The 23344-nt window shown below is 52.6% G+C and overlaps 2 protein-coding genes across 12 annotated transcripts in view; one reads left to right on the top strand and one right to left on the bottom strand.

Moving 5' to 3' along the window:
* Positions 1–5957, top strand: part of CEMIP (cell migration inducing hyaluronidase 1) — a 111787-nt gene extending 105830 nt beyond the window's left edge. For all 10 annotated transcript variants that reach the window (XM_053912656.1, XM_053912648.1, XM_053912650.1 and 7 more), the window contains 4 exons: positions 176–262; positions 814–971; positions 2785–2885; positions 3857–5957. In XM_053912656.1, the coding sequence (XP_053768631.1) occupies positions 176–262; positions 814–971; positions 2785–2885; positions 3857–3984 (474 nt within the window). In that variant the 3' untranslated portion in view covers positions 3985–5957. The remainder of the gene's footprint in view (positions 1–175; positions 263–813; positions 972–2784; positions 2886–3856) is intronic.
* A 1413-nt stretch (positions 5958–7370) lies between these two features.
* On the bottom strand, positions 7371–15040 carry MESD (mesoderm development LRP chaperone). Of its 2 annotated transcripts, XR_008425288.2 has the most exons (4): positions 14798–15040; positions 11457–11689; positions 8757–10290; positions 7371–8204 (listed from the first exon to the last, which is right to left on the bottom strand). XR_008425288.2 is itself a non-coding variant. In XM_024561802.4 (3 exons), exons 1-3 carry the CDS (start codon positions 14996–14998, stop codon positions 10032–10034), a joined length of 693 nt encoding a protein of 230 aa, XP_024417570.2. In that variant the 5' UTR covers positions 14999–15040; the 3' UTR covers positions 7371–10031. The 2 variants fall into 2 exon arrangements, 1 of the variants encoding a protein (XP_024417570.2); XM_024561802.4 differs by having other exon boundaries at positions 7371–10290.
* Between the last annotated feature and the right edge of the window lie 8304 nt (positions 15041–23344).

Below are 23344 nucleotides of genomic sequence, written 5' to 3'. Positions count from 1 at the left end.
TTTGCCTTCCATCAGGCTCGGGCCCAAGCAGGGTCTTCTTGAGACCCCTACTTAGCTCCCAACACACCTCCTGTGACTGGAATGGGGGCAGGGGAGCCGCGGGACGTGACCACTCACAGGGTGTATCCTTGATACCTCAGATCTAATGGCCGCCTGGGGGTGGTTTGTTTTGCAGAAGACAAAGGACCACTTCTTGGAGGTGAAGATGGAAAGTTCCAAGCAGCGTTTGTTCCACTTTTTGAGTGACCTCGCTTACATTGAAGTAAGGGGCTGGGCCCTGCAGAGAGCCGGTGTGCTGGCCGATGGGTGGTGGCAGGCTCCGTGGGCTGTGGTCACACACTGAGCGGCCTAAAACAATGGCAATTCTTCCTCTCTTGGGTTCGGAGGTCACAAGTCCAGTCAGGGTGCTGGCAGAGTGGCTCCTTCTGGAGGCTGAGGGAGAGGCTGCTCCAGGCCTGTCCTATCCCCTGTTGGCTGCAGCAGTCTGGGACGTCCCTCGACCTGTAGAAACGTCCCTCTGATATCTGCCCATGTTTCACGTGGTCTTCTCCCATGTCGCAGTCTTACATGGCCCCCTGCCTCTTATAAGGATGCCAGTCATTGGCTTTAGGGCTCCCCCTAAATCTAGCATGAGCTCATCTCGAGGTACTTAATTACATCTGCGAAGACCCTATTGCAAATAAGGTAGGTCCCTTTCACAGGTTCTAGGTGGGCAGATCTTTTTTGGGGTTGGTGCTGTTAAGCCACCAGCAGGCTGCCGGGAACTGATTTAGGCTGACCCTGCCTCACACCCTGTGTGGCTTTGGCCTACAGGTGGATGGCAGGAGGTATCCCAGCGTGGAGGACGGCATCCAGGTGGTGGTGATCGACGGCAGGCAGGGGCGTGTGCTGGGCCACACGAGCTTCAGGAGCACCATTCTGCAGGGCATACCGTGGCAGCTCTTTGGCTACGTGCTGGCCCTCCCCGACAAGTGAGTCTGGGGCCCTCCTGTCCCTGAGGCCTTCGCCACAGTGCAGGCTGGGGAAGCATCTCCACAGTTGGCCCACGGGTCATGGATGCTAGGCTGGGAACCTCCTCCTGGAGCCAGGGCCTTGTGAATGTAGGTCAGGCCAGGCAGTCAGCTACTCGGTTACAGACGGGAAGCCGGCCCTGGCCGTCGCCCCCATCACAACAGTCTCCCAGCATGAGCTCATTCCCTCCCACGCTCTTAATAGGATCCAAATGCCAGTGGCTTGTGTCTCCAGCTCAGATTTCTTTACTAGAAGCCAGACACCTCCCTACCATGGCCACTTAGAGTCGCCACCTAGAGATCTCCTGTGGAAGGGAATTCTTGGCTGTTTTTTTAATCCCCCAAATGAGCCAAATTTCCAGTTTCCCTATCTGGATGGCACTGTCCCCACCATCCAGACAGCTGGTGCAGAGTCGTGGCCTCAGTCAGACTCTTTCCTTGGCCGCACTCTGCACCATGTCCTGTCAACCCCACTGCTGCTCCTGCAGTTCCCTGTGTCTGTCCTCCTCCCAGGCCTTCCCTACCCCACCCTCCCCACCCCATCCACAGCCGCCTGTGGCCTCAGGGTCCCAGGGGAAGAAGGAGGCAGCTGCTCACACCCGCAACAAGAATGACTTTTTGTAGCTTCTAGGGTGTTAGGGCAAGTCCGCGCTGACAGGTGCAGGGCTGTGGGGAAGCCCTGAGCAGGTGGAGAGGGCGCCACAGTGTGCGTGCCGGCCCGGAACCCGCTGTTGGGGGCTAACCCAGGTCCCTGTCTGGAGGGCATGGCCTTCCCAGGAGTCCCCCAGTGCGAAGGCTTAGCCCAGCCAGGGGGACTTCAGCTTTCCCTTGGAATTCCAGCAATGGGGTCACAGCCTTGTGGGGACAGAGCCCAAATCCAGAGTTGAGGGTGTGTCTGCAATGCTCCCACTCTCCCTAACGGCCACGAGTGCCTGGCTTTCCTCACTGTCACTCTGACTGCGCACAGCCCTCTGCGTGTTGAGAACTTTCCTTCTGCTCCTGATGGGACAGGGGATGGGGCGGGGGTGAGGGGGGATGGCAGGGGATGGGGCAGGGGACAGAATGGGTAACAGCAGGTTCCAGGGGCCCATACAGATTTTCCAGTCTGGCCTGTGGTCTGTGGTTGATGGGGTTCCTTTGAGACGGCAGCTGGAGGCCCCAGTGGGCCTTGGCCCGTTGCTGTTCCTAGGGAGGCGGTCACTTCCTCCCGTCTGGACCCCACAGAGGCTGTTTTCACAGCACTTCAGCCTGAACACACCACGGCGGGCGTGTGGGAACTCCCTGCTCCCAGGTGGGCTTCTGCAGGCTGGGGCGGACACCCCCCAGGCACCCCTCCCTGCTGGCAGATATGCGACTATTTGCCTCAGTTTCCCCATTTGTAGAACAGAGCAGGCATGCTGTCTTACCTGACCAGACAGGCACAGACAGGTGAACTCTCCCTGAGCATGTGGGCGCTCAGGCTGTTTCCATCCCCAGGTTCCCGCTGGTCTGTGCAAACAGTGGATGGAGAACTCCCTGATCAGGAAATGGGGCCAGCCCTGGCACAGTGTGGCCCCAGAGGTGCACTCTGGTACCTGCTCCGTCCTCTCTGGGGACAGAGTGCAGCCCTGGGGAGTCACAGGTGCCAGCTGCAGCCGGATGTGTAGCAGGGGCATGCTCCGAGGCCCACAGGAGAGGCTGCCCTTGCCCAGGTCACTGGCCAGGCCTCTGGGCGCAGCACAGCCCCCACACTCCTCTTCCCTCTCTCATCTTCTAATTGGCCCTTCTTGCTCAGTTCCATAGTTCTCATGGTATCGAAGGGAAGATACGTCTCCAGAGGCCCGTGGACTCGAGTGCTCGAAAAGCTCGGGGCGGACAAGGGGCTCAAGTTGAAAGGTGAGCGGTCTGGAGTGGTGTTTACCTGAGCTCAGCTGCCGCCTCTGCTGGGGGCAGCCCCTTCCCCAGTATAGCTGGCGGTTCCCAGGTTGCAGGGCTAGGTGCCACCTGCACAGGCACTTTCCTCTACATGTGGCCAGACACTGAAAGAAGTTGCTAGAATTGTTCTCCCAGTAGCTGGGCCTTTTTTTCCACCAAAAATATCAGCAGCAAAGTGGCTTGGTCTGACCTCTCCCGGTTCTGGCTGCGACCCCCGCCTCTTCCTCGGCACCCCAGCCGATGTCCGAGGTGTGCGCAGCCCGCTGCAGTCTGCAAAGCTTCCCGCCTCCCTGGAGACAGGCAGGGGGAGCCGGAGACCACTGTGGCCTGGCCGGGTCCTGTAGCTCTTCTGTGGCGAAGCCCGGCACAGACACACAGGGAAGAGGCTGGTGGGACAGAAAGGGCGGTGTGACAGCTAGCAGTAGCCTCAGACTGTGCTCAGAGGGTCCCTAGGAGGCTGAGGGGAGATGCACAAACCGTACAGAGGAGAGTGTCCGCTGTAGTTGCCATGACGTGTTTGGTCTAGCACCTTGCTGAACAGTCTCACAATTGTCACCTGTTTTCTTAGTCACCTATGTGGCGGGTGCCGTCATATCCACAAGTGAGGAAACAGAGTTAGACGGTTAAGTCACTTGGGCCCTAACTTTTCTAACCCAAAGGCAGGATTCTCAGCTGCCTTGTCACCCCAACTACATAAACATCACAGCTACTATGCAAAGGGTCACTGGGCTGCACAGAGGGACAGGGACTTGCTGGTGGTCGTGGGGTCACCTGTGCAGGTGGCTGAGGCTCAGCTGAGACTCTGTCCCCAGTATAAACATCATCAGGCACTGTCAGGGGTTGGGCACAGGGTACACCGTGCAGTGTGGCTTGGGGGGTAGGGCCCATCTCTCTTGGGGTTTCTGCTCATGTGACTCACCTCTGCTTTTCAGAGAGGATGGTATTTGTTGGCTTCAAAGGCAGCTTCCGGCCCACCTGGGTGACTCTGAACACCGAGGACCACAAGGCCAAAATCTTCCAAGTCGTGCCCATCCCCGTAGTGAGGAAGAGGAGGCTATGAGGACGACTGTCACCTTGGGGCCACCCCACGTGGACTGGGATGGTGGACTCTTGGCAGCAGACCAGGGTAGGGTGGCTGGTCCCCGAAGCCCCTGTACACAAAGGCCATGGGTCCGGGCTGGGGCCAAGGGAAGGACATGAGACCCCTGGCACCTGTCTTCCCCCACCCATGCGTCTACCTGCAGCCCAGGGAGGAGCTGGAGACCTGTTCTCCCCGAAGTCTCCTGGGTGCTTCTCTTCCCACCATGCCTCTCCCTCGGGGGATGCAGGGACCACACAAGGAGACCACCGAGCAGCCCTGGCAGCAGGGCGCCGGGCCCTCGCAGACCCCCACGCTCCCCAGCACGTACACTGGGGGTAGATGTAGGAAAAGAGTCCTGGGCTCACGGAAATCTTTGTCCCATGACCCAGAACCAGCCTTCCCAGGAATATTAGCAGTGGGACATTCAGAGCTGTGGGGTCAGAACTGCCTGCCCTTGGGGAAGGGGTGAGGCCTGCCTTTTGAGAGAGGCAGTCAACCTGTTAGGAAATTCTGGTCCCAGGTTGAGATCAGACTAGGGGACTTTTAAAAAGCTTTTCAGTTTGGAGATTCCGGAAGCCTGTGGCTTTACACAGTGGATGAGAGCGCCCCTGATGCTGGGTGCAGGGTCCATAGGGTGGCAGGGCAGTACCCGGGAGGGGCTCACAGCCTTCAGCACCGGCAGTCAGGCACAGGCGCCCTCGGACGCCAGGCAGAGAAGCCAGAGAGCGTAAAATGGGGACCAGCAACCATTCAGAGAGGGAAAGATTTTACCTGTTTGGGTGAGTCAGGAAGGCTTCATGTAGGAAGAGGCAGTGGGGCAGCCTCCACTTTGTTCAAACTACCTGCCAGCTCACGCTCGGGGCACACAGCTGCAGTCATTCCATTGGTGCTCCCTGTTCCATAGCTCTGCAAGTGCAGCCCAGCACACAGCACCATGCACTCCAGTCACCTTGGCTGTTCTTGGGGACTGAGGAGCCACTGGGTCTACCCCAGGCCACACAGCTACTGCTCAGTACCCTCCTCTGTCCCCTGCCCCCGGGAGAGAGCTGAGAGTTCTTCAAAGAGGGAAAACTACCTGTGGTTTATACTCTCATGGCGTGCCAGCTCCCTCTCCAGCCAGACACTTTTTCCACAGGAGGCCCAGCTGCCCTCCCAACGCTTGGTCCCTGAGTCTACTCCTTAGGCTGAGCCAACCGCCAGAGGTTTTGCCACCAAATGGCAGGGTGTTTGATACTAGGAGGTGACAACAGGACTCTCCTCTGGCCACAGAGCAGCCTCCCAGGCCCTGGTCCCAGGGGGACCTCTTGTGGGCAGAGCTTTGGAGGGGGGAGGTGAGTCAGTGACCTCATGTTCTTGTCTGCGTTGCTTTTCTCAATCTCCCTTCGAGCAAGGGTCTCACACTGTGAACCACTTGGGATGTGCTCACTGCAGGTGGCCGGGAACAGGACCGTCTGTGGTTCAGTTCACTTCGGAAAGCTTCTGTTTGAGGATCCTCAGAGTTGTACATATGTCCCAGAGAATCTTCCCTAAACCGTGCGCCGGCAACCAGCGTCCGGGCGCGCTCTCGGTAGCAGCGGTGCTACTGCTGCCTAGAAACAGCCGTGTCCCTGCTGTGCATGGGTGTGAAAACGCGTTGGGCTCTTGAGGAAAACAGCACAGGTCCGACACACTGGCCTTCCTCCTGTTGCCAGAATAGCGGGTCCTCTCTTGGGATTAGCTGTATAGTGTGTTTTATATGTAAACATTTCTTGTAGGCGTCACCATGAACAAAGATATATTTTCTATTTATTTATTATACATGCACTTGGAGAAGTCCTTGTCAGAGAAATGAAGAACTGTCTTAAATGTCATGCCTGGGGAGTCCTTTGATGGCCTGAAAGCGCCCCAGAGCCTCCGCTTGCACCAGGGCACAGGGCTCTGCTGTGGGAACCCTTGCTGCACCATAGTAAACGTACAAAGGATGCCACCCTGTCTGTCTTCCTTCAAGGTGGGCCCCCTATCTAAGAAAAATAAGGTTGATGACACGCCCTGTGGGTCTGCCTCTTTCACTTCCCAGAATATGCCAGGGCAGGTGGGGGAGGGCAGAGGGCAGGCCCCACCTTCCTGCTGTTCACAGACAGGGTTACAAGATGCTCTGCCGCCTTTACCATCTGCGGAGCACCGAGGGTGTGCCGGCTCTATGCACACCATGTCCTTTACTCTCCGTAACCCCACACGGGGTGACGTGTCAGTGGTGAGTCTGAGCTCAGACGGCCCGGCCCTGACTTTATGAGCTGTGTGTCTTGGGCACATGATTGAAGCCTCAGAGCCGTGGACACTAATCAAAATCGCACCTCAGAGGTCATGAGGATGGGGCGAGCGAGTCCATGTGAGGCACTGAACAAGCACTCTGTGCTTGGTAACTATTATTGTGGTTTTTGGTTTGTTTCTTAGATAAAAGAACAGAAGCTCATAAGGGTTAAAGCCCTTGCCAAGGTCACAGCTAGGAAGCAGCAGTGAGCAGCTAGTAAGCATCCTGAGCTGGCTCACTCTCGGGCAGGAACGTCTGAGCCCAGATCCTAGCACTGTGGTCTTGGGGAAATGCTCACCTTTTCTGTTACCTTGTGTGGAAGACAATGTAGTGCCCACAGCCTTGGGCTGCTGTGACAGTGAAGCCGGCCAATACACAGATCAAAGAGGACTTCAGAGGACACAAGGGTGTCTGCATGTTTTCACAGGCATTTAGCAAGCACAGCATGAGCAGCAGCAGATTTCTCCCGAGAGGATGGGTGTCAGAGCAGCAGGTGGTGAGACCTGAGGCAGGTGGGCCTCTGCTGCCCCCTTGTGGACACATGCCTCCATTTTTAACTGCCATCTCTATACAGGGGACAGTAATTGTCACTTTATAGAGGGTTTTGACCTGATCCCTTCCCCAGCTGTGCCCTGGTTTTCTGCACTGAAGGGTGGAGCACTCGCTGGCTTGTGGACAGGGCACATCCCTGCCCTGGCTGGCACACTGGTGCCCGGGAGCTGCGCCTACCTCCCAGGCAGGGCAGGTGTGGACTCACGTGAGGTGGAGAACAGGAGGCGTGTGGACGCTATAAAAAACTCAGTGAGGTGAAAAACAATGAAATTTTTAAAAATAAAACTCAATTCAGAGCTAAAAAACTGGTGCCTGAAACACCCAATACAAAGCCAAGAAATAACTTAGAAGATAAGTTTTTCCAAAGTGATGGGGAAAAAAAAGTGAATCCACAATTGAAAATGTTCTGGGATATAAAAAAATGACTCCTGGTAAGACTTTTTCTAGCAAAATGGCTGACATCAGGAATGAGGAAAACCCCCAGGCAAACGGACAAGAAAAAGCAGACAGAAAGGTACGGCTGCTTTCAGACCCTTCAGTGGAACAGTGGCTACTTTATACATCTGGTCAGCGTACAAGTTAGCACTACAACATGACCAGGAAGACAGGAAGGAGTTCACGGACTCCCTCACCTTGACCATGCTTCACACACACTAAGTTGAAAAACATTCTCCAGCATAAAGGACACCAGCAGGACTGAACACATCAGCGTGACCATCAGACCAGACGGTGTGAGGATGAGGGACGTGCTCGTGTCTGCGTTCTCCTTTGGCACCTTGTTGTTCCAAGGTGCTGTGCCAAGTGTGTCAGATGAACACACTTGAAAACCAACATGCAAAATTAAAAATAAGTTTCTACTTCTGTGCATGCATTCCCCCACCTCCCTCAAGTACAGCGTTTCTCGTTTGAGTCTGCACACTGGGGCACCATGAAGGCCAGGGCCGGGACAGACGGGCTGCCGGGTCATCTCTCCCCGTATATGGTCTCTGCCCATGCTACCTGGTCGGTGTACTCTTCTCCAGCCCCGTCCTCCTCATGGGCCTTTGCATGGACCGTTCCTCTGCATGGATTACTCCTTTCTTCCTCTCCTCCCGTCCAGGGAAGGTCCTCTCTGACCATTCTGATTTCTTCCTCCTCCAGCCACCTCTTACAGTCGCCACTTGAATTTAAATGATTAGTATTTGTCTTCCCCACCAAATCATTCAGTTCCACAATGGCAGGGGCTACATCTCAGTGCTGAGCACGTAACATTCAGCAACTATTGGCTGAGGTGGCTGCACGAGACAGAGGTGACATCCTGACGGGAAGACTTAAATGCAAACACAAGGTACAGGCAGCACGATGGCTGTGCTCCCTCCTGTTCAGAGAAAACAATCATCCAGTCGGGAGAGTGGCTCTGCACTGGACAACTGGAACCCGGCAAACCGCCGGGAGGAAAAACTGAGAGCCCCAGGGCGTGCATCAGACCCCACTGGGCTCCGGGCTTAGAGGAGTGATTTTCAACCTGCTGCCACAAGAATGTTTAGCACATGCAACGACCTATTTAGTGAGGGGCACTGACCTTTCTTCTCTTAGACAGTCAAATACAAAAAATGACAAGAGCCAACACAACAATAGCTGTCTGATATGAATGAATCAAAATTATACTTATTTTTTTGGAGAGAGTGGCAAAAAATATGTATTTTGGTGTGCTGCGAAACTGCAGTAATTAGTTCACATGCCATGAGATGAAAAAGGTTGGAAATCACTGGCTTAGATGACCACAGCAGGGCCTGGCTGTCCCCCACGTCTCCTCACTGCCTGTACTGGCTCTGTTCTGATAGCACCTCTGGATGGGCCGAGGGGGCTGCCACAGCTCCTGACTCACGTCCTCTCGGTTCAAATTGCATGAGAAGCAAAGGCCACCTACCTCTTCCTGAAGCGGCTCAACAAACTCAGCCGGGGTTAGTGCTCCGTCCCTGCAGTGGCACGGTCTGGAGGCTGGGGTCAGCATGGCAAGTGCCCCACCTGCAGCACAGAACTGAGCGGGAAAGCAGGTGCTGCGAGGCCAGCACACACAGCATCACAAGCTGTAAACATACACGTCGGTGACACGAACCCAGCACGTGCTGGGACAACGGTGGCAGTGGCGGCTCCGCAGACCGTCCACCTGGTACCCTCTTTAACAATGGCATTGTCTAACTATGTACATGTGTTATTGTGTTAAAATCACAATGGGAGGTTTTTACAAACAATTTTACTTCTTAAAAACGACAGCTGTATAGAAATTCTGTAACTCTTACCCAGAGTAGGCTCCAAAAGGAACAGCAAAATCAGACATTAGCAGGTAGGGCATCGTGTGAGTACCGTGCAGAAACACCACAAATTTAGGCACTTTATCAAAGAAACATGTTTACAAATGAATGAGGTTATCGGGCCGCCTGCCACTCTCTGCAAAGGACTCTGCCAATTCCCAATTCTCATCGTGTAAAGCGGCCACCTCAGATGAAAACACGCAACCCCCAACACCAGCATCAGTTTCCTAAACAAGGACACAGAAATAAGGACCCTGAACTTCACCAGCCAGCTGACACCGACCTACATGAAGACAGTCAAAAGAAACAGGAGCCCTGAGTGACATGACTGCCGGTCCCCTGCCCTCTGCAGGTGTGGGACTCATGCAATGCTGGTACCCAGGTCGCACGTTTAAGTACCTGAGCTCCGGGCAAGGGCTCTCAGGGCGTGTTTTCACAGCAATGAAAATGATTTTTGGGGGGCGTGAGGAGCTTGATTCACTTAAATGAAGCTTTAACATCTGTCTAATTAGAACCTGGTACCCTTCCAGTGTTAACAGGACGTAAAGCACATGGATACCACACAGGACATGTGTCAGAACAGGTGCATTGGGGGGGCAGTTGACAGAGTCAGTGGCTCCCCCAAATTTAAACGGGAAAAAGCAACCATCAGGTCTTCACGTAAAGAGGTTTTATAGTAAGCCGGAATTTGGCAGTGTCCAGCGTTAACATAAAACCTGTCTCCTTACTTCAGCCTTTTCCACAGTGATTCTTACTGACCAGTAACTGGCCATGTGGCAGACCCCCTCTACAAGGAACCGGAATTCTGTCTGGTGTGCGCTGTCCCACACCTGCCCCACCCCCGTGAGTCCTGACTGCGCTCTGTCCCGCCTGCTCCCGCAGCTGCCCCATTACAGGTCTTCTCGTTTGTTCCCAGCTCGATTGTCGTCCTTCGAAGCCTGGGGTTTGGGGTTTCCCTCCTTCTTCTTCCTGCCCTTCTCTTGCTTTGTTTTGTTCTTCTCTTTGCCGCCGCCTCCCTTGCCAGGGTACACCTGTCCCTCCAGAGTGACATCAGCACACCTGTCTTGACTGACCAAAAAGTCCTTGATCTCCCAGGCATAGCTCCCATCACGCAGCATGAAGATGGCACGGTCGGAGCCCACAATGAACCTTGACAGGGAGATGCGACCAGTCAGCACGTGCCAACGACGGGCTAACGGGTCAGACTTTCTGTGGCCCGTAACCAGGAAAAACAATCCCTCTCAAATTCTACATGGACACAGAACAAAATATTGGACTTACCGAGGCCCTGTAACTACTGAAATTTGTCTGAAAACCCTAGCTGACTGGACTAGCTAACCCCTCGGCTCAGACTAGAACAGAGACAGGACCTAGGTCTTGTGTGGCATGGGTGGCACCGTCAAGGGACAGCATGAGGGAGAGCTCCTGAGGCCGCGGCGGCCGTGGCCGTGGCACCAGGGTGGAGGCTGCCGCTGGAGCTGTTTACACTCTGCAGTGCCCGGGGAAGGTCTCCTCTGACTAAAGGCTTCTACTGATAAAGGCGGAAAACCACCAGTTTCCACTGGGCCCCGAGAGGACCCCCAGGCACTGGACAGAAACCCTAACCCCGGAGGGTAACAGCAAGCAGCCTGGTGCACCCACACTCAACTCCACAGGTCCCAAGGGGCAAAGAGAAAGAATGGGGTCTTGGGCGTGCCGCCAATGGGCCGGCACTTCTGTCCCTGAGGGGCTGCCCCGGGGCGGTGGTGGCCGATTTGTTCACCCAAGTGTCTGTTAAGCTAATGAAAGCCCTCTGCTGTGCTTGACACTCTGTCAGTATTCCTTCACTTCTTTTTATTACTTTTATACTTCCTAAACTAAGACATATGAAGACCCTATATCTCAGAGCTATTATTGAGGAAAAGAGAAATTCCTTAAACTTGTACCTTAGGATGATACTGAGCTGTGAAAAACAGACCCTTTACCTTACATTAGTTATCTGTTACCAGTCTGGTCCAAGCTTATGTGCGAACACAGCTACACAGAAAAGCATTCTCCAGTAAGCAGAAACTTCTAGAGGAAGCACACTGTTAAATTCTAACTGATGTGGCCTGCAAAGAAGCTAAGCTAGATAACTTTTTACTCAGGTAAGATAAAAGTTAAAGATACAAAGACAATTAAAACTTTATGATCAAATAAGTTACTAGAAAACAAAAACAAAAAAACCCACAACTTACTGGGTTTGACCAATAACGAATATTCTTCAAAGACCATCCTGCTAGATCTAGAGCCCAGCACAGCCTACGCTGTCCTCAGCAAGGTGGGAGGTGCTTTACCTCTGGACGTCGTAGTTGGCATTGAAAAGGCTGCCCTGCCAGAGGCTGGTGACTTCCTCTGTCTCCTTCTCCGTGGGGTTTCCTGACACAGTGACAAACATCATGAGAGTCTTCCCTTTCTTTGTCAACTGCAGTATGCTCTCCGGCTTGCCCGGGTCTATCTTCGAGAAGTCGACAGGTGCTGAGGGCCTTTTGTGCTCCGGAAGGTCTCCTTCTTCTATGTCATCATCCTTCTATCAGGAGGGGGAAAAGCATCAAGCATCAGAAATGTGTTTGCAACCGGCAGAGGCAGCACATCCTCACAGAGTGCCTATGACCTGTGTTGTAACAGAAAAAGCAAACCCCAGCCCCTTTCCTCCTCTACTCAACAAGTCTGCTTTAGGCAGTACTTACTGCCCGTCACTCCAGGTCGCCAATCACAGACAGCCCCCTCGTCACTCCCAAAGAATCTCAACATGACAGATTGTAAACATGGCCACATTCTGGTTAATGAAATACTGCGCAGCAAAGAACAACAAATACTGACACACGTTATGAATCTCAAAAGTGTTATACTGAGTCTCAGGAATAGCAGGCAAAGAGGATGGGGTGGATTTAGGGATGTCTGCCAGGGGAGAAAGTACTGTTTCCTACAAAAAGGCACCCAGGGGGATGGACACGCTCTCCCACAGGGGTAAAGAAAAATCAGATACTGGGGGAGGGCGCCGACATTAGTAGCGTCTGCAAAGGTCATCTCATTTAGCCTGCACGCAGCCTGTGAGCGGGACGTGACCTGGCTCTGTACACAGGAAAATGAGCAGCACAGTTACCAAGGGGTAAAGGTGGGGTCAGAACCTTTGTGCTTTCACTACATTATGCTGTCTGTCACCCTGTGGGCACCCAATCAACAGCAACTACCAAGTCCTACTACGAGCATATCTCCCATCTCTCCCTTCTGCTCCAATCCTGAAGCCTCTAGCTCAATCCAGGTCCTCCTCACCGTTCACCTGCACCTCTGTTCACCTATGTGTATGGCTGTGTAGTAAAATGGTTGTAACAATAGCCTTTAAACTGACTGAATTGGAAAGCCAATTAACTCGCTGTGCCACCTTGGGCAAGTTACTTTACCTCTCTGGGCCTCGATGTCATCACCTAGAGAACAGGGACAAGTACCTCCCTCACTGATTTAGTAAGAGGACAAATGAATACTGTTCTTACAGTAGTTCCGACAGCTCATGAACACTCAATAAATATTAAGTTGTCTCTGCCTTCATATTCTCTCGCTGTCCAGCCATCCTAAACTGTACCAACCAATTAATTTTCCTCAAGTTTAGCCCTAACCATGATATTCCGCTATTCAAAGACCTTCAAAAGCCTAAATATCCACTCCAAGGCATATTCTGAAGCCTTATGGAAAAAAACAAACAGCAGAAAGTTCACTGATGCTGTTCTCTGCTGTTAAAACTATGTCTGCATACAGAAGGGCACTTCAAAGAGAAAACATGTTTAGGGATGAAATTATGAATGATTAAATACAAACATCCCAACTTTTCAAACTTCTCTAACTCACCAGGGACAACGTAGTTCCTCCTAAAGCCCAAATCCCAGAGCACTCAAGGCCTAGCGGGACCTGGTTCCCAACATCTTTACTTCCCACTACTTTGCTTTAGATATCGTCTACTCCAGCCAAGCAAACTTATATCCAGTGACAGATTTTTATATCATTGGAGCTAATGATCAGAGCTGCAGTGTTCCTGGTTCTTTCCATGTTTTCTCCGTTGGTCCTCGGAACTACCTAGGTGGATACTATTAACACCTCTATTTTTGCAGGTGAGGAAACTAAACCAGAGAGAGGTCCTCTACCAGTCCAGACTCATGAGTTAAATGGTTTCAACCCAGATGGTCTAACTCCAGAGCCAGGCCATTAATATGCACCATTCTGCCCAGTTCCTCCAAGTTCCTTCTTCTGCTCATGCTGCTCAGTTAGGAAGGCCCTTCTCCCACACTTCCCTTGCCTATATAACACACCATTTCTTCCCTGAAACCCTCTAAGATTCCCAGAGCACTTTTTTCCTTTTTATGGCACTCAGCAATTCCTACTTTGTGTTATGGTTACTTTTAATGTTATCTGTTACCAGTGGCTGGATCGCCTGTTCATCTCTGCAGCACCCGTTTAGTCTAGCTCAGGCTCTGAGTATTTCCGGGGTAGGATCTCCTCATGAGACAGTGTTCCCACTTTGGCAGATTAAAAGCTTCCCTTGCTGGAGTCCAGAAAGAGGCAGGAAGATTGGAAGGGAGATGGTAAATGGGGAAGGAAGTGCCACATTAAGTTCTCTCTTCGTTAGTGGTCTCCACACCCTCCACTGTACCCCAATCTTTCCATCAGCTGCAGACTAAAATGAAAATACAGCCTGCTTTCTGCTAGTCAAGTGCATCAGATGGTATTTTAAACTCACGTTTGAAAGTCTCTATTACTCACAGAGAGATAACCACAAAATAATGAAACATCAGCGCTGGAAAGAATCTCATCTTGGAGATAAGGAACCTGGGCCCTAGAGAGGAGACCTGACTTACCCAAGGTGACAATGAATAGAATCCTAGTTTCTGTCTCTAGGTTTCAACACAACCACCTTTCAAAGGGAAAAAGGCAGCGTGTTTTTGGCTAGTGAACTTTTATCTAAAAGGCTTATTACAAACTCCCTGTAATTACACATTACAGCGCATTCAGAAAGCTTATCTCACAAAGTCATTGCTCCTTTAAATCAAATGATGTGAGTTCCGTGAGAGCGACTAGTCTTTGATTACCAGGGCAGCCACCCCAAAATAAAGCCACCCCTCGAAAATACAAAACTCTCATTAGGGAAATGTACCCAAATGGGAAGTCTGAAATCTTACTGATGTGGAAGACGAGAGAACTACTAAAGCTGAAGCTGACCCTCTCGAAAAGTAATCCCGACCATAGCCCTCACCACCCACTCACCCCATTCTTCAGAAATACAATGGAAAAGCTCTCCCTGCCACTGACAGGGCTCAGTGATCACGGGGAGCAAGGCAGGGGTGGCAACCAGGGCACTGAAAGTAAATTAAGGATCCATGCGAGAGGCTGACCCGTGATTGGAGAGGCCCCCAGAAAAGGTAGACGAGGGCATTCAGACAAGAGGCCTGGGTCGTGGGCGTAAGGGCGAGGGAATCGGGGTCAGCACCGAGGGTCACTGATAGCCCGAGGGGATCAGTAAGGACTCGTGGCACGAGCAGAGAGGAGGTTAGGGGGTTGGAAGGCAGTTAACCGGGGCGGGGTGGGAGGTCAGGAGTAGCAAGACCCGAGACAGAGCAAAGCCCGAAAGTGTACGCGTGCCGCGGACCTCCCACTGCTCCAGAAGACGCGCCATGTCCGCATCATTGTAATCGCGAATGTCCTTCTTCTTCTTCGGGGGAGGGGGAGCAGCCTCGCCGGGCTTATCGGCCGTGCCCTCGTCCGCACGAACCCCGGGCGGTAGCAGCAGCAGCAGATCAGAAGCGCAGAGTAGGACCACAGCCGCGCGGACCCAGCTGGAAGTCGCCATTTTCGCCGCGCCGCCGCTAGGCTGCGCCTGCGCGAGACGCCGGCCTCGCCCCCTAAGTCCGCTTTCCGGAACCGTCTTGTGCACGCCTCCGGCTACACCCCCTCGTGGCTCCACCCCGAGGAGCGCGCTTGCCTACCAGGCCCCGCCCCGTCCGCTCTGGAAGCCCCGCCCCTCCGCCATTTTGTCCCGCCCCGAGACTCCTCCTCTGGTCTAACTGAGGCTCCCAGAGCCAAGGGGCGGACCCAGCCTGCGCTCCTGCTCCTTTTCCGCCAGAGGGACAACTTTTTTCTCTCTTGCGCGGGGACCGGGGCCAAAAGCTCCCTCAGGGCCTCCGGGAACACTCCTCACCGCCTCGCGAGGCCTCTGGGTCTCGCTTGCGAGGTGAGTTGGCGCTGCCTCAGCCACGGGAAAGCCGGGGTCGCGGAGCCTCCTGCGATGTGTGTGGAGTTTCTGCGAACTTTCGAGCAACTGGACGTCGGGCCCCCGCTTTGCTGCCCAGTCGAGGGAAATGCAGTCCCATCAGCTTCAGCGTCCCTGTCAGCGCACAGACTCTCGCAAAAGCTTTTAAAAAGTCACTTTTAGGGGATTCAATACCACTAGCTTTCAGATATTAGATATTCCTGTCAGACTCGAAAAAGCATTAAAAAAAAAATACCATTGCTTTTAGAGGATTCAGTTCCCTCAGCTTTCAGATGCTCCTGTCATCTCTTCGACTCAAAAGTTTTTTAAAAAGTACTTTTTATTAAAAAATATCTTCAGTATTTCTTCCGATGTTCACTCGATCTGTAGGCACTGCCTGACTCATCCTTTTCAAGGCCTAATCATTCGATTTTTGTTTCTTAAAAGGATTCTTTGTCAGAGGTGCTTTGAAATGTGAGTTTTAAAGGGAAGGTCGGCTGATTTCTTCTAATGTCTTTTTGCTTTTTAGTCATTCTGTTTTTTAAAAATTACTGTTGCTCAATTACTAAATTTTTAATTCCATAAGGAAGACATGAACCCTTTGTTGTGGTGGTAGAATATCTTCTACAAAGTTCCAAATATTCTTCTCAACCCCACAACCCCCAGTCCTGCTCCGCGCCCACCGGGTGTCAGTTTGTCACATAATGGGCATGGTTTCTTTAACATTTACAAGCATCCAAGTGGCCCTAGGGACGGTTTTGTAGCATTTACACAGGTTTCTGGCAGCGCGCTGCACAAATTGGCGAACATATCGCCTCCTTCCCGCTCTCCCACTCAACAATCGGACGCGATGAGCGTTTGTTCTTTACACTGAGGTACAGAATATATGGTTTAGCATCAATATCCCAATGGTTTATTCCCTATACACTCCTGACAGACATTTATTACCACTTTTTCTATGATGACAAAAAAAAAAAAAAAAGAGCCACGATAAACGGCTTTGTTTGTGCCTGTGTTAGGGTCCGAACTGTGTCCCTCCAAATTTCCTATGTCGAAGCCCTAACCCCCCAGCACCTCAGAATGTGACTCCATGTGGAGACAGGGTCTTTAAAGAGGTGATTAAGTTAAAGAGTTCGTTAGGCTGGACCCTAATCCAATAGGACAGGTGTCTTTGTAAGAAGAGAAAATGTGGCCATTATAATGTATGTGGGGGAGAGACATGTGAAGAAGACACAGGGAGAAGATGGCCATCTTCTGCAAGCCAAGGAGAAAGGTCTGGGAAGAAACCAAGCCTGCCCAGGTCTGGGTCCAGAACTTCTACCCTCCAGAAAACAGCGAAAAGATAAATTTTTGTTGCTTAAGCAACCCGGTCTGTCATACTTTGTTATGGCAGCTCTAGCAAACTAGCCACCTTGCTTGGACAGGATTAATAATAGGTTGTACATAACAGAAAACTGAATTTAAAAAGTATTTTAGATGAGAAAGAGGTCTGTTATTGCTTGATTTTTCTTTCACAGAAGCAGATGGAAACTAACCATCTAGAGCTGGTATTGTGGCTCTTAAGACAGCTGGCACCCCAGTCTGTTTATCATCCTGCTGCATCCTCAGGCTCACCATAAGTTGCGAAATGGCTGCTGGAGCTCCGGCCATCAGGCTGACTTTCATCTGGAGCAAGGGGGAAGGCAGGCCAAAAGGTACCTCCCTTTCAATGGAGTCAGCTTCAGTTAAGCAGCCTGCGTGGGACACTCCACATGTTTCTGTGTACATCTCATTGGCTAGAACCTAGCTCTACAAGGTAGGCTGGCAAACTGTCTTCTAGCTGGATACACTGTCACCCCAAATAAAATTGGGATTCTCTTATCAAGGGAGCAGAGGTAATGGGTGTTCACAAGGCAACTAGCTAACCATGTTTGTCTCACCTTCAGTCCAGGACCATTGCAGTTCAGATTCTCTCCCTGTGGTGGTGGCTGATACTGTACATATTCACGCATACATCTTTATATGTACACACGCTACGACCTTTTCTACTGACATTGAGCAGAAACAACTCATAATAAAAAGAGAGTTTTTCTTTCCTTTTCTTTTCTTTTTTGAAATCATAGGGGAAATGTCATAAGCTTTCTCCCCAGGGCATATTGCTCCACCCAGTGGCTCGGAGCCCTGTCCTGGTGCAGTCATGCTAGAAAACACGCACAGCTGTGCTCGATCATGTGCTCTGCTGGGAGGGGTCCCCCTGTTCGTTCATTTTGCCAGCTGCCAAGTGAAGGTGCAGAAGTACCGGGAATCCTGGTCCACAGTATCTAGTTATACAGAGAAAAAAGTCATTTAGTGTTTGATATAAATTGTTAAGATTGTCTAAACAATTCCAGGGCTACTGATTTTCATCTGAAGAAGAAATTCATTTTATAACCCACTGATGTGAAAACATCAGGATTGACTGCATTTTTACTATTTTGGCATTTGGAACTTAAGATTCAGTTCAACTATTTGAGAATTCACTTAGTAAGGGTCTGTTCTTAACCGAAATCCAGGTGAGACACAAATGGAAAGGTTAATATGACAAGGTCCCTGCCCAGAGCTTGCAGACTGTGAGAGAGAAATTATACAGAGATCACAGGAGGTCAGGACCTGAAGGGAAAATATCATGATACTAACCTCTCTATTTTAAATAAGAGGAAACCCTAAACAGTGGTATTTCAAGTCAGTTGTTTTTAAAAGGGGGAGAGGCACATAAACACACCGATGCCTCCAAAATATTGATTGATACTGTCCTCCTCACCAAGATAAAACAAAAAAGTCTAATTTCAACTGACATTCTCAGAATAATACAGTTAATTGAAATTATATATAATATTGCAATTGCCTTGAAAATTTTCTCCCTTACAGGATTCTTCAAAATGAAAAATAAATCCAAAGGTCATTAACCAGTTAGGAAATGTGGTAAAGAATTTACTTGTGAAAGCAAGCTTCATCTCCATGCAGGGCTGTCTAGTAAACCAGACTGGAGAAAATTCTAGATTTCCCAGATTTGGGGACCTGGATGCTCAGGGGTGCCTGCCATGGTAGAGCTGATCCTGCACACAGGCCTCCCTCACCCACTAAGCTTCAGGTGAACAGAGAGACAGCACGGAAGGGAGGGGGATTAGGGGGTGGAGATGAAGAGGACATGGGACCCATGGGTGACATCCTGCCCACGTGTCCTTACTGTGTGGGCACACAGCATGCCAGAGAGCAGGAGGACATGCTGAGTAAGGAGTAACCTGTCACACAGTGACCCTGCTCCCGAATGAGCTGTGGCCCCATGAATGTCGGACTCTCATTCACCATCCGTGCGGATGAGTGCATCAGGAGAAAGGGAGGGGAAATGTACATTTTCCAGCTATAAATTCCTATCCTTTAGAAGCCTATGTTGAAAGCAAAATGATAAAGTGTGATGTTTGGCTGTGGGTAAGAAAGATTGCCTGAGACTGAATTGGCCCATCTAGGAGCACAAAAACAGAACAGCACATTGCTCCAAAAGGATACATTAAGGCAGAGAATGCTCCCAAGTGACCGCCAGGTGGCATTGTAGACCAAACACAGCTGGGTTGTTGGTCTGGTAAGTCTGGAGTGCAACGTGAAAGCTGGTGTGAAAACCCGGCGTGTATAGACATACGGTGGAATGCTATTCAGTCCTCAAAGGGAAGGAGACTGGCACATGCTATAATATCAATGAACCTTGAAGATACTACTCAAAGCCAAATAAATCAGACACGCAAGGCCACAAGCTGCATGATTCCACTTATATAAGCTGCCTAGAGTAGTCAAACTTACAGAGAAAGTAGAATGGTGGTTTTGAGGGCTGGAGGGAGAAGGGAAGGAGGAGTTACTGTTTGGTGGGCATGGAATTTCCCTGTGGGCCAATGGGAGATTTCTGGGGCTGGATGGTGAGGATGGCTGCACAACAGTGAGGACGTGTGATACTAGCACAGAATGGGTAAGTTCACAGAAACGAATAAGATGGTAAACTTTATGTTACAAATGTTTTACCACAATAAAATAAACAAACCAGGGTGCTCACACTGTTGTCTTACACCTGCTTGAAGTCGCCAAGGCAAGGACGGAGGAAGAGGGTTTCCCCACTTGCCTGCCCCGCCTGCCAGTTCCCCCATCCCGCGAGTCCCTCCCGAAACCCTCCTTCAGCTCTCTACGTGCACCTCGCTCATCTATGTATTTGTTCAATTCCGACCAAGCAAGGGCCTTGAGCCAGACAGAGAATGCGCCCTCCAGTGGCCGAGCTCTTCTCCGCGCGGCCCGGCTCCCTCTTGTGTGCTCTGTTCGCCGTCCCCCAGCCGGTCCTTTGGGCTGCGTGTTTCAGCTTTCCTCCCTCACTCCTTTTCCATTTTAATGAAAAATACTTTGCACAGTGCCTTTGGTTCATATTCTAATTTTAAAAGAGGAATAGAAGGGGTAATGGCTGCTGACTGTAAAGACGATGCCCTTACTCCAGTGACTGTAGGGTTAGATACAGTCCCTCTATGAACTAAAGTATGCTACAGCAGCAACCCTCAGGTCTCCGTGGCTTCACACTGAGTTTACGTTCGCTCATGTTTCATGCCCAACACAGGTCAATGGAGGGCCTGCCCCATGGCCATGCAGGCTTACTGACACTCCATCATCTTCTGGCTGTTCTCCGACATCTACAACAGCCTCTGGGGTAGTTACAGCAGGGGAAGAGAGACTCGAGAATTACAGATGGGCTTTTCACCACCTAAGCGCCGAGCATCACTTCCACCTAACTCCTTCTGTTGGAATCGGTCACGTGACCCTGCTGAGCTGCAACCGGACTATCTGGTAAGCAGTATTACCTCTGCTGTAGTTTCTTTACTCTGTGCTTTCACTATCCCAACAGTGAGATTATGATTCCTGTTGGTGTGACTCAAGATGCTGTTGTCTTCTACTCTCCAGAAGAGATAAAGCCCTCATATTCCATACATGCGTAGGACAGGCCTGGCACATGGTAGGGGCCCAGTGCATGGACTGAATGACCTGTGGCATAAAGTAAAGGTGCCCTAAAAGACGGCAGAGGTGGAACCTGGAAAGATCAGTTTAGAAATTGCCCTGTCTGAAAAATGAAGCAGGGAGGACCAAGAAAACATGTCTACCAAATTTTAAATGCTGAACCAAACATCACCGAATACAGTGGGACTGTCCGAGTAACACGGCTCATTGTTTGGGTGCAAGCTCTGCAGCAGCGGCGGCACAGGCTGCATACATAGAAGAAAAGGAAACAGGGCCCTGGGGTACCCAGCGGCTTTGGGGGGAAGATTCCCGATTCCAAGGCTGTTTCGTGAATAAACCCAACACAGAAGGACGGGTTTGACTCCTTTCTGATAATAAGTTTGTGGAGCTAAGTGGAACTAAGGTGCTACTCCTGGGTAACCGTGGAAGGAGCTTGACTTAGCCAACTGTTTTTCCCTCCTACAAAAATAAAAGGGATTAACCCTACAGAGTTGTTGCTTGTTTCAAAAACGGTCAGTTTTATCAGCCTTGTGTTTGCAAAATGAGAGGGCTCATCTAGATTCTACAAGGCATCTTAGCAAACTTTCCCTTCTCAGAAGGGTGGCTACCCATTCAGGTTTGTGCCTGTTATGCCTGGTTAATTTATTAATAGCGTGTCTCACTGTGTTTCGGTTTGGATAATAAACTGCCAAGTCATCCTGGTTACAAGTAACAATGACAACTTGCTGAAAAGGCGACTCCAGGTCCCAGAAAGGGACATGCTGAGGAACCAGCATGTCCGCTGGCTGCACACAGCCAGCCTGTGGTGGGCTGGGCACCTAGAGGGCCTGTTTCAGAACTGAGGTGGGGCAGTTGGCTGGGAGGAAGCCCAGGTGCTTCAACCACTTCCTGGACAATAAGGCCCGGGTGAAAGGAAAAGAGGTTGGGGTGGGCCCCTCGCCGGGCGGTGCACCACCTTCCTGACCTTGGGAAGGCACTTCAGGCAGAAAAATGTTTCCCTCCAAAGGCTTGGCCACGATTGATACTCCTTATGTAGTGGGGGCCCTAGAGGGTGCGGGAGAGGGGTGGGCAAACTGCGCCAATCGAGGCTCATGGTGACAGTTTCTCTTTCCCAGCCAAGTACTCAAGCAGGCAGTGCAGAATATCTGATTTCAAGACGAGAAAACGGATCTTGGAGAGAAAACTTGCACTAGCTCACAACTGATAAGTGGCTGGGGAAAGAGGGACCCCAGGAAGTGTGGTTCGAAGCCCTCGCTCTAACTGCCTAAGGGACCGAGTTAAAGGGAGGGCGCGGCCAGCAGACAGCTGCGCTCTTGGGGCTCCACGCCCAGTGCGCCTTCCTCACCCCGCGCGGCCCCTCAGACCCCGCCGTGGGAGAGGACCAACCACACAAAGGGCCGGGAGAGTGCCTGGAAAACCGGACGAAGTCCTGCAAAAAGCAAAGATTGGACTCCAGCAAGTCACCAGCAGATGGTACTGAGTGTCCTCCTCCCATAAAACAGGTCACTTTTGAGACCTGCTCGCTGGGCGGGGAGAGCGCGTGGAGCCCCTGCCTGGCTAAACGCTTACGTAAGGCCAACTGGCGGTGGCGCCCCAACTCCCCAGGGCGCGCGCGCAGAGCCCTGGCTCGGGTGGCCTCCATCCTGTCCCCCCTCCCCGGGGACCACGGGGAGGACCGGGACCACGGGCCGGCCCTGGTGTCCGAGTGGGCGGTGGCGTGCTCCCGCAGCCGCCTGCTTCCCGGGGGAGGAGCAGCGCATCGCGCAAGCATCCGGCAGCGGCGAGGGGGCGGAGGAAGGCGAGAGGAGGAAGCGGGATTTAAACGAAAGGCGGTGACGCCACACAAAAGATTTCTATAGGCTCCAGGGAGGCTGCGGCCGAGGCAGCTGCGGCGAGCGGGGGCGAGGCCGGCAGGGACCAGGACATCCTCCAGCAGCCCAGCGGGCGGGCGACGCGCCCACACTCCGAGGTGCAGAGCGGAGAGGAGGCGGCGTTTCCCTCTGCCTTTCGGCCCCCGCCCTTCCTTTCAGTTTCTCCGGCTCGCTCGGAAGTTGGAGGTTGACGAAAATGGCAGGAGCCGGGGCCCCGGCGGGTGGCCGCAGCGTCGTGGGTACCTTCTGAGTTGGTCCAGCCGCTGGGCGTCCGATGAGCAGGGCCCAGGGTCCCGGGAGAGCTGAGCTGCTGCGGGCCAGAGGCGAGGAGGCACCGGGCATGGACTTGCGCCGACAGCCAGCTACGGGCCGCGGGGCGCGCGGGGCCGGAGGGCGTGCCGCCCGAGTGCCGGGCCGCTCACTGTGAGTCCCGAGGCGGGAAGGGCCGCTGGGCGTGGCGGGCGGGCGCGGGCAGAGTGCGAGCGGGCGGCCTCTGTGCGCAATCGGTGCAGCTCCCGCCCGACTGACTCCTTGCGGCCGCGCCAGCACCGGCCACACCCTCGGCCCCGCTGCCGCCGCCGGGCCGCTTCCCGAGAGCCGGAGGCAGGAGATGCGCTGGGGCGGCCGCGTGTCCCCAAGCACCAGCCACCATCGCAAGGAAGTACCGCTGGGCGGGGTCCCGGCGCCTATAGCCCACGTGCACCGCAGAGCCGAGGAGGCTGACAGCAGAGCCAGCCCAGGCAGCTGCGCGCGCTCCTCCCCGAGGAAGGGATTTTGATTTCAAAGAAAGAAAGGAAGGAAGGAAGGACAACTCCCAGCTTCCCCTCCCGCCCTCCTGCTCCGGCGGCCGGCCGGGCCATGCCCAGAAAGGCGGCAGCGACGGCCCGGCATAAGGGACTTTCCTGGCGGCCCGGCGACAAGGAGCGCGAACTGTGAGTTTGCTGTGCTCGGTTCATGGTTCCAGCAAGACCTCCTGGAGACCGAACGCCACAGTCCCTCCCCACACCTCGAAGAGCCTACTGCGTCCTTCCGCGCCACCTCCGCCCCGCGCCCTCCGCCCGTGGCGGTGGATGGC

Source organism: Desmodus rotundus, chromosome 10 (assembly GCF_022682495.2).
Source record: "Desmodus rotundus isolate HL8 chromosome 10, HLdesRot8A.1, whole genome shotgun sequence".
Classification (NCBI taxonomy): Eukaryota; Metazoa; Chordata; class Mammalia; order Chiroptera; family Phyllostomidae; genus Desmodus; species Desmodus rotundus.
This window is presented reverse-complemented; position numbering and strand designations above follow the sequence as displayed.

Excerpts from the sequence above, each read along its gene's own strand:
- MESD (XM_024561802.4), bottom strand. The coding sequence starts at position 14,998 with ATGGCGACTTCCAGCTGGGTCCGCGCGGCTGTGGTCCTACTCTGCGCT. Across the intron at positions 11,690-14,797 it reads GTCTTCTGGAGCAGTGGGAG|AAGGATGATGACATAGAAGA; the intron begins GTCCGCGGCACG and ends CCCTCCTGATAG. Across the intron at positions 10,291-11,456 it reads GCCAACTACGACGTCCAGAG|GTTCATTGTGGGCTCCGACC; the intron begins GTAAAGCACCTC and ends CTCCCTGTCAAG.